Below are 10,330 nucleotides of genomic sequence, written 5' to 3' on the forward strand. Positions count from 1 at the left end.
AGGTCATTATCTACAGACAAATCTCTCAGCAGACTCCACCATAATAATATGAGGACCAAATTTACCCCCAATTAAGTTTCCTATCTTTTTTTGCAATTGAAAGTTTGAAATCAATTAACATTTACTAATGATTGTACCAATTCTGAGGAAAAAAGAAGAGCACCAGGGATCTCAACGCTAAAAGAAATTGAATTCCCTAGGAGGTTCATGCTACATAGAAATTAAATTTCTACAATAATGTTATAGAGTTGTAGTGTAGAGGGTCTTGTTTTAGTCTTGGTATAGTTTGTGTACTTCTACATTATCTAAGAACTCCAAAGAGAAAGTTCATCTACATGCTCTCTCAGGTTTTCTAGATAATAACATTTTCCTGGTTTACAGTGATACACAACAGAGTTATTTATTTTTTGGATGCTGGAGACAAACATCTTTATTAAAGATACTACCAAAATTTGGCAAACATTTCAAAACAGATTTGTAAACATAATGCTTCCCTTTTTAACTGGCAGCACTTTGAAAAGACAATACGGTAAGACAACACAACTTGAATCAACATTAGTTCAAAATCCTTACATTTTGACATAACTTATGTTCCCACATGATAAAACAAGTGATAGTTTAAATCAATGTCAACAGATAAACTCCATGAACTGAAAGTTTGTGCTGTTTGATGAATCACAGTATGCTATTGTTAAATATATCCACTCTTTTTTATATTCCTGGCACCCAGGATGAAGAAAAAAATCTTTAAATATACATTTCATGTAGGTAATAACTTCTTTGCACATCTCTCCTCAAAAAATACTTTATAGCAGTATATAAATAGTTTACCTACATATTTAATTTTATAATTTTGCCCCAAAACTATAGATTTGTTTCATTTTCATAACATACCAATTTTGCCCAACGACAAAGCTGACAAACAGTTGAAATGGAAATGCTTTTGTCTTTCACAATAGAAGTAGCAATTGGACAAAACAAAAACAAAAACAAAAACCTACAGTAACACTCGTCAGTTGTTTAACCTGAGCGTTTGGCCTACTAAGAGTAGCAGCTTTTTTTCCTTCATGCACGCTCACATCCACACCACCTCTGCACACACACAGGTCGCGCACACGTTCAGACGCTGGTAGGCCACAGTGTGCTTCCCGTTGCTCCAATCAGGTGGGAAGCAGTGTAGCTAATGATTAACCACACTATGTACATAACTAGCAAACACCTTAAGGCAACCATTGCAATGGGGGGTTAACTTGCAGGGCACTTTACTGTTCTAGATTAAGTTAGCCTGTATATATATATGTGTATGTGTAGCTACACACATATTACATACTCGTAGACCTTTTTATTTCTTAACCCTCCAATACAATGTTTTAATTTTTTTTGTATTTTGTGCAAATTTCTAAATTTTCTACCATTTAAGGCAAAGAGTTTGCATTAAGAAAGGTCAGAAAATAGGCTTATGTTTATCCAAACGCATTTCACCTTGCACATTACTGGTTTGTTTTTTAACACACATAACTTTGAAGTGTGGACACTGGATCCCCAATATCTAAAAAAATCATTGCTAATTACAAACAAGTTTATAAGAACAAAAAACTGATTTAAAGTATAGATACTGGATCCCCAATATCTAAAAAAATTTACTTCTATTGACAAACACAAGTCTTGACAGGGGGGCAGGAGAGGAGGGGAAGGACCAGAAAAAGCAGCTTCAAAATTGCAGGGAGGCAAAGAAATTAGGGGTTGTGGGAGGGGGACAGAAAGAAAAAAAATAGTTAACTCAAGTTTACAAATACTGAAACTTTCAACAGGCAAAGTTTCCTTTTTTAGAATCTTAGAGCAACTCATTTGGAATTTTAAATAAATAAGCTTAAGTTTATTCACATCTTCTGTCCAAGCAGAGCTAGTGCCATGCCTCTGCTTGCTGTTGGTCAAATTCACCTATCAGTCTTTTGATATGAGCCAGCTTGTTATGAAGATACTCGCATCTGTATTTTTCTTCATGGTAATTGGGACTAGACTGTAGATGGAAAAGAACAGGAGGAATCAGGTTACATAATTTGTAATTACTTCCCAACTCCATGTCAGAAAACCAACAGTAATGATACGCACCTGCTTGATCTTCTGATATTCTTGTAAGACTTCTTCATGAACATTCTACAAAATTAAAAATTAGAAATCAGAAGAGAACTTTTTTTGTTTTCAATATATATAGTTAACACACATTTGAAAGGGTGTGGGGAAATATCGATGATGGTAATGTAAATCAGTACAATTACTAAGGAAGGTAATTTGGCAACTGTTATCAATATAGCAAATGCAAAACTGGCTTGGCACTTAGACTTCCTTTCTGATTTACTGGTGTCTGAGTGAAGTGATGTGTGTGGAAGGTCACTTGCTGCAGCACTGCTTGTAAAACAAAAGGTAGTAAACAATATCTAAGTGTCCATTAATCCATGCAAAGGAATACTAAGGAGAGCATTAAACAAGGGAGGAGTGTTTATGTACTTATATTTAAAAATTCTCTAAGATGCATTTGTATTGTTCAGTTAAAAAAGCAAAGTGCAGAACAATTTATACAATGACATCATTTGTTTAAAAGAAGGAAACAGAATATATATTCTAAGAATTTCATTAATTCTAAGATGCATATTTCTTCTCAATGAAATCAGGTGAAGATGTATCATAGTTTAACTACTTGAACATAACACAAAAGTGCATCTTGTCATTACACCTCTTAGATTTAGTTATGTATGGTATATATGTGAATTTGCTTGTGTATATACCTCTTACACACATGCATGCACACCCGCACGTGCGCGACTCTTAAAGAATACACTGGAAACCAGCACTACTGATTATCTCTAGGGAGGAAAACTGGGTGGCTGGGGAAAATGGCTAACCCTTAAGTATCATATAACCTGATGTACGATGGATCTAAGCAGGTTCCAAATGCTTACATTTATTCTGCACAAATCTATGGTCACCTCATTCTATGGATGGGGATTTTGAGGTAAGTTAAGTAACTTGCCCAAGGTCACACAAGTCTTAAATGGTAGGATCTTGGAACCAAACCCAGCATTCTGGTTCTGGAGCTACTTCTAACCACCGAACAATCCTTGGAATACAATCATGTTACACTGGTCAATAACTACATAGAAAACTACAAACCCGAAACCACCATATCACCGTCTTCTCGCATCCTCAAACACCGACTCCTCTGGAAAAATATATAATTCTAGGTGGCTTGTTTAAGAGACTAAGGCCTCCTAATAGAAGTCATAATGGAGATCTAGGGCACAGGCCCTCCCCTGTGGGAAAACTCATCCATTCTCTCGCTGGGTTCCTGTCAGAACAATGGCAGTGGGCCGGGATGGCGGCACCATCTATGCCTGTGAAGTGCGACCAAATTATCCGGTCTATGCAAGCAAGGAAACACTCCTTTATAACATTAACCCTTTTGCTAAGACCCATGAGAATAGTCAGGTCAGGCTTCTGTTGCTCTTTGAGCTGTAGTAATATTATAACCACTTAAAGTAGGAAAGTGAAACTGATCACTACCTGCTAACAAATGTCTGTCTCTGGAACAGCTGTAAGCACCATGTTTTTCTTCACTTAAACCCCAAACTTCTGTGGTATTAAGCCCTTGTTATATTTCATGTCTACATCTTCCATATTCTATGCCAGACTGAGGTTATTTAAAAATTACTTAAAGTATTGACTTGGAATTGGAGTTTTGGGGAACAGTACCAGATCTGGAGCTGTAGCCTGAGTTGAGTTGACAACGCAATAAAAATGTTTTGATGAATCCAAAATCCAACTTGTTTTCCTGTTTATTTGTGTTTGGTATTCTTCCCAATACACTACACATAGTATAGTAAATGTATTAAGCATATATTACATATTTTACACATACTATGTTAAATAGAAGGTTATTTTTTCCACGGACAGAAATACAGGTTGAAGCACTACTTCAAATATTTAGATACCAGCTAATTCTGAATAGAAGCTGAAAGCTGCAGAGAGGCTGGTCAGCAGGAAGACCTACTCTGAAGGCTAACAGGATGCCTGGGGGCCCGGGGGGGGCCAGGCAGAGAAAAAAGTGAAACATGACAGTAAGTCGTCTATGAACAAATGCATTTACCTGATACTCTTTTGAGCCTGGAGAAAGGCGCTTTCGTTGTGCATCCAGTTTGATAAATCTTCTAGCTACAGTCTCCATTCTGGCATGCAAGGCCCTGTATTCATCATACTCTGCGTTGAAGTCAGCCTTGTAATTCTGGCGTTGTTCATAGGAGACGATAGCAATATATTTTCTAATAAGGAAAACAGGATCAAAGATAGCCATGTCACTCCTTCCAAGACCTTCCAGGTGAAAGTCTCCCATGGAAGAGCTTCAGTGAAGGAAAATTAGTATAAAAAGACGAGGGGATTATGAGGGGATCTGTCTTTAGGCCTTTCACACCTGCTGCCACCAAGGTGCCTCAGGCTTCCTCCCCTTTCTCCCTTTCTGATTAGGCAAATATTTAAAATACAAAAGGGAAATTGTCATTTAAAAAAATGACACAGTATAACCTGTGTAACAGAAAGGCCGTGTTGTACTATTAGTTTAATTTACTTTCTTAATAAAAATGCCATAAAGCTGTTTTACTTTGGGGTATGAACACTTCTAGGGACCTAGTTAATGAAGGCTATATTCACAGAGTGTCAGTTTACTCAGTGGTAAGTAAATTAAACCAGCATTTTAATATTCATATTATTTGTTTGTGGATCCAGGGACTGGGATCACATCAGGGTCTTTGCACTCTGTGCTTCTGTCATGGAATGCAAAAATCCCTTGACTTTATTGAGATAAAAATTGAGATTTCAAAGCAATTTCAAACAGGTAGCCCCAGGGGGTACATAATATTCTTCACTGTGGGAAAACCTTGGAGTTCAATCCTCTCCAAAATGGTTTCAGATAACTTTCCAGTTATATTTAAAATGTAACAGCACAGGCCGAGGCCGGTTTGGCTCAGTGGATAGAGCGTCAGCCTGCGGACTGAGGGGTCCCGGGTTCGATTCCGGTCAAGGGCATGTGCCTGGGTTGCGGGCACATCCCCAGTGGGAGATGTGCAGGAGGCAGCTGATCGATGTCTCTCTCTCATCGATGTTTCTGACTATCTCTCTCCCTTCCTCTCTGTAAAAAAAATCAATAAATATATTTTTAAAAAAATGTAATAGCACAGATACCTAGTTGGAAATGTGAGAAAAGTAATGCAGTGAGCAACCTTAATGTCCTCATTAATATTTTTATTCATGCTGAGTTAGGGTGGAGGTTTAATTTCTAAGTGTAATGGAGACTACGGTAGTATGCTGTTTTAAAGCTGCCCCGCTGGTGTCTGTGCTGTAAAAGGAACACTGCCAGCTCAGCAAGGAAGCAATCCTTTCCAGACGGGGATGTCCTCACCGCACTGCAGAGGGAGCTCACTAAGGAGACAGTTCCCGGGACAGCATATGTGAGGAGATGGCTAAACAGATTGTGGAATTCAGGTTCAATCTGTTAGCAAAATACTCATCCCTCTTTCTCAAAACTCTCAATATTTCATTTAATAAATTCCTTGGGAAAATTACAAACTGACCAACAGTTGTGTTGCTATTATAGAAGATTATTTGATTATACTGGCATTTTAACAAAAAGCATTTTACTATTTTTATCGAAAAGTATGAGTTCTACTGTTGGTTCTTAATGCAAGAATGGAATAAAATTTTAAACAGTTTGGACAGTTTACATCCAGAAGTAGCAGAAGTATTTTTATTATATAAAAATCAGGAATACTGTAATTAAGTATGCATTATTCAGAAGTTGACCATTAAGGTTTTATAGTATGATCTTTCGATTTCTTATGAAAGCAAGTTAAGTTTATTTTTGATAATTTTTCTGAAAATTCATGCTTTCTCACCATTTTCAGAATATTTTTTGTATATACACAAGACTTATTTTTTGTTAAAATAAATTGCTTTTACTTAAATAAAGCAAGCAATCACATAGGTTATATATTTTTGTAATTTTTAAAGAGCTAAAAACATGATAAGTGTACAGAAATGCACTGATGAGGCAGATACATCAGTAAGTTAAATTTTTTTTTAAATATAGCATTAACTGATTAGGTTGAAAAAACACAGCCTTACTCCATGGGGAGAAGGTCAGAATTATTTTTCAGTTACACTAGGGCAAAAAAGAGGAGTTCAAAATCCATCATGAGAGAATGAGAGCACAGTAATGCAGTTATTATTTGAGGGAGGTGTCAACTTTCACAGCACTCTTAAGGAGAAATGGGTTTGAGCTGGAGAAATGAACCCCCTATCATCGGTGGAGACAGGTGCTGTCCCCTAACCGACCCTTCCTGGGCCAACTCAGTGGTGCCTGCTTTTCAAAGCTCCTGCACAGAATCCAAAACCATAAACTGCTTCAGATGAGAGAGTACTAAATATCGCTTCTTTTTACATAAGAAGAGATGATAACCAGTCTTATGGTTTCCTGCTGTATCATTCGCCAATAACAATAGCTTTCACACTACTGTTAAGCAAAAGTATCACATTTTAAATATAAAATGTTCTCTACTCTGAAAATGAACATTTCATTGGACATTGAGGGCTAAATGGCATAATTCAACTTTGTTCATCATGAGATGGTACTAAATTGAGAGAAACTGTTCATACAGCCCAAATTCCAGTTTCTATTCTAGATTAAAGCTATTTTGCACATTTGTTCATTTTTTAAGCTATTGACAGCTAGACCTGTTTGCCCTTTCACTCTCCATTTTTCCAGGCTCTTGCAACTTAATTATTTTCTTCTTATGAAGCCTCTGAGTCTGTAAAAAAGCTGGAATTATGTGTCCAAGTTATAATTTCTGTGATAGCCAGTTACAAAAATGTCCCCAGCTCAGCGTTTAGCAACTTGTTGCCACAAGAAAGACATTATAACCTGTAGTAAAGTGAGATGATCAAATTTTACTATTCTCTCCTCTTAAAATTAATTTGATGGCATAGCTTTGTTTAAACAAAATCAATCTATCTCTACTTTGTGTTAACTGCAGAGGTTTAAGCACTTTACCAGTAACATATGCAGAGAAGGTCTGTGCATTGATAGACTGTCAGCTTTGAAGAGTCCGATCCCTAAAATCTTCCATAATCAAAAGCTTGGCCTGGCCCCGGAACAAAGGACAGGCTTCTCTATACTTAAGGCCCCCGAGCAGAGCTCTGAGCAGGGGGAGGCACAACCTGCTGAAACCGACTGGGTGGATTTGGGACAAGCAGGCTTAATGGCAGCCTTTCAATTGCAGGGGTGGCTCCAGGACACTATTTCTGGAACGTGTTACTTTTCTGATTTGCAAATTATGGGAAAAGAATTTGCAAACTTTCTAAAATTAAACAGTTCTCTCCCAATGGCAGACATCTGAACTTACATCAAATAATCTGGGAGTTCAATTGTTGAAGAAGGCTCCATGGAGGCAGGGCAACCCTCTTTAACTCCTACAAAGAAAAAAATTCAAGTGTTCACCAACAATATGGTTAAAAAATGCCTATATTTCTAAAATAGATTAGAAACATCTGGAACACTTTCCCTCAAATCCTGTTCTTCCATCTCAATAAGCAACAGTGAGCAAGGAATACAATTGAACACGAACAATAGAGGCCTATGACCAGCGCCAGCAGAACCGACGCCAGGCATTGAAAGTACCCTGGCTACTGCAGTGTCTGCACAATAAAGGAATTCCATCTTAACCCAAGGTCAATCTTCTATTCTTTTAGCAACAGTTGTGGCATCTGCCCAGCAATTCAAAGACTGTGGTGGCAGATGCAGCCAGACAATGGGAGATAAAATTTTACATCAACATCTACTTTTCCTAGGATTCAAACAAGGCAGACGAGACAGTGAAGGCAGGTAGCAGACTGCTTCCGTAACTGTATTTTTACTGCTACCCTTTTTGTATGCAGACAGTGGAATTGGTAGGAAATTTTCCCATCGCTTTAAAGTAATTTAAAATAAGTTATTACTAAACACTGATTTGCACTCCTCTAATCACTAACCCTCATAATAACAGATTTGTTTTTAAAAGGACAAGTAAACAGATAAAGTGCTAGTCACTCAGAACTATGCTATGAAGTGTATAAAATCCCTCAGTATTTCAATTGTTTGAATGCACCATTTCCAGAAGGTATGTTTACACTTTTTACTTGAGTAATTTTTTATCATTCAAAGTAGAATTAAAGTAATAACTCAAGCCGTAACCCCACCAGCTGGCAAAACATACATGTTCAATATAAAACAAAAGTGAATATTTGATAATTTTTTGATTTAATATTTTAAAAAAGGACAAAGTATACTAACCAAATTATGCAAACTCTGTGGACTTATGTTCATAGTAGTCTCCCATTAAACATAGGTGATATGTTCCAAGACCCCCAGTGGGTACCTAAAACCCCTGATAGTACCAAATCCCACATATGCTGTTTTTCCTATACATGCACACACTTACAGCTTCACTTTGGCATATCTGAATTGCCAGCATCACTACTTCTGTGCTGTGGGGCCATTATTAAGTAAAATAAGGGTTACTTGAACACAAACCCTGTAATACAGAGACAGTCGATCTGATAACCCAGCCAACTCTAAGTGACTGTCAGGCAGGTAGTGCATACAGGGTGGAGACACTAGACAAAGGGGTGATTCACATCCTGGTTGGTACAAAGGGAGACAGTATGAGATTTTATCACACTACTCAGAATGGCACACAATTTAAAACTTATGAACTGTTTATTTCTGCAATTTTGCATTTAATATTTTTGGATCAGGGTTGACAATAGATACTGAAACCACAGAAAACAAAACTGGAGCTAAAGGGGACTACTGTATATTTTATTCACAGGGTAAAAGAGTCTGTTTTTACAATAGCCTTAGTTTTAAAGGAAAAGACATCAAGTGCATGTGACCTGGCTTCTCCTTTGACACAGACACCAACTAAGTTCCAACAAAAAGGTACAGGGGATGTGAGTCTGACCTTCCTCAGTTTGTGATCATCTCAATTGTCTTTGAAAGATGGCACATCCTCATTGAAGGATTCAGAAAGACTAAGTCTGCTTCTCCAGGCCTCCAAGTTAAAGAAGATTTCTATATCCGGGACACAGTCTTGCCAGCACTAACCTCTGACTCAGGATCACCATCTGAGGGTGGGGAGTGGGGAGAGGGGCATACCCAGGGATCTGATGTACTAACTCTGAGCAGGAGGTTGTATTACCTCTTGCCTTTCCTGACCTGTGTCTACAGGACAGTGTTTGAGGAAAAAAGCTTACACCTATCTCTCAGCCCACTATATAGTACCACACTGATGCCAGTTTTTCAACAGATATACCATGGCATGCAATATATTCAAGCCAGGTCAATAAAGGCACTGTAACAAAATATTCTATAATCAAACTTCTCACATGGTAAAAACACTAGTTAAATCTAAGGACTATATACTTTCAATATTGAGGGCAAGTTACAGAAAGACAATACTCCTTAAGCTCTATTCATTAAAATAATTTTTCAAAAGTCGTATTTTCCTGGGGAATTTTGCCTTAGTTATGTTGGGTTTAAAATGAGCAGCAATGCTAAATAATGCGTTTGGAGTCTTCTGTGTGCTGGCATGTGCAACAGTATGCTTTAGAGGACAGCTCTTTAAAAAAAGAATCCAATTTTGTTATTAGGTTTTGAAAATTAATATATCCCAGGTAAGCTGTCCTATTGGTTAGCTTTTCTTTAGAGGTAAAGCATTATATTAAGCTTCTTTGGGTGTCTAGATATTTGGCTTTTAAAGATCCACATCTTGAAATGATTAATTTTACTAATAACAAATGATGTTAGTTTACTCAGATTGCTTTTACTCTGAATGAAGATGATTTTATGAATCTGTAAATGTAATTTCACACCTTGTCTGTTCTATAAAGAATTTGATATTTCCCCTGTGCTAATCTATAATAATGAAAGCACAATATGCTAATTAGACCAGACATCCTTCTGCACAACCTTCCTGACAAAGCCGGGGCTGTAAGGGGCTGCGGCTGCCGTGCCCTTGATCGGGGTGGGAGAGTCCAAGCAGGGGTGGGGATGGATGGGGAGAGGGGCCATGGGAGGTTGGCCAGCTGGCCCCACCCCCCGATCAGGGGATTCGTTGGCCACAGTAGGTGTCATAGCGACTGGTTGTTCCAGTCGTTACAGTGTTCCGGTCGCCGGCTTTTTATATATATAGATATAGAAACCACATTTAATAGGTATATAAAAAAAGACCAAAAAAGCCTTCTCAAA

The 10,330-nt window shown here is 37.7% G+C and overlaps 1 protein-coding gene across 1 annotated transcript in view; it reads right to left on the reverse strand.

Annotated features, from left to right (window-relative positions):
• Positions 1–374: 374 nt before the first annotated feature.
• Positions 375–10,330, reverse strand: part of ELL2 (elongation factor RNA for polymerase II 2) — an 83,317-nt gene continuing 73,361 nt past the window's right edge. The window contains exons 10-13 of the mRNA XM_006775548.2: positions 7,449–7,515; positions 4,145–4,316; positions 2,113–2,157; positions 375–2,020 (exon numbers count right to left, since the gene is read on the reverse strand). Coding sequence (XP_006775611.2) covers positions 1,904–2,020; positions 2,113–2,157; positions 4,145–4,316; positions 7,449–7,515 — 401 coding nt within the window. The 3' untranslated portion in view covers positions 375–1,903. The remainder of the gene's footprint in view (positions 2,021–2,112; positions 2,158–4,144; positions 4,317–7,448; positions 7,516–10,330) is intronic.

Source organism: Myotis davidii, unplaced genomic scaffold (genome assembly GCF_000327345.1).
Source record: "Myotis davidii unplaced genomic scaffold, ASM32734v1 scaffold44, whole genome shotgun sequence".
Lineage (NCBI taxonomy): Eukaryota > Metazoa > Chordata > Mammalia > Chiroptera > Vespertilionidae > Myotis > Myotis davidii.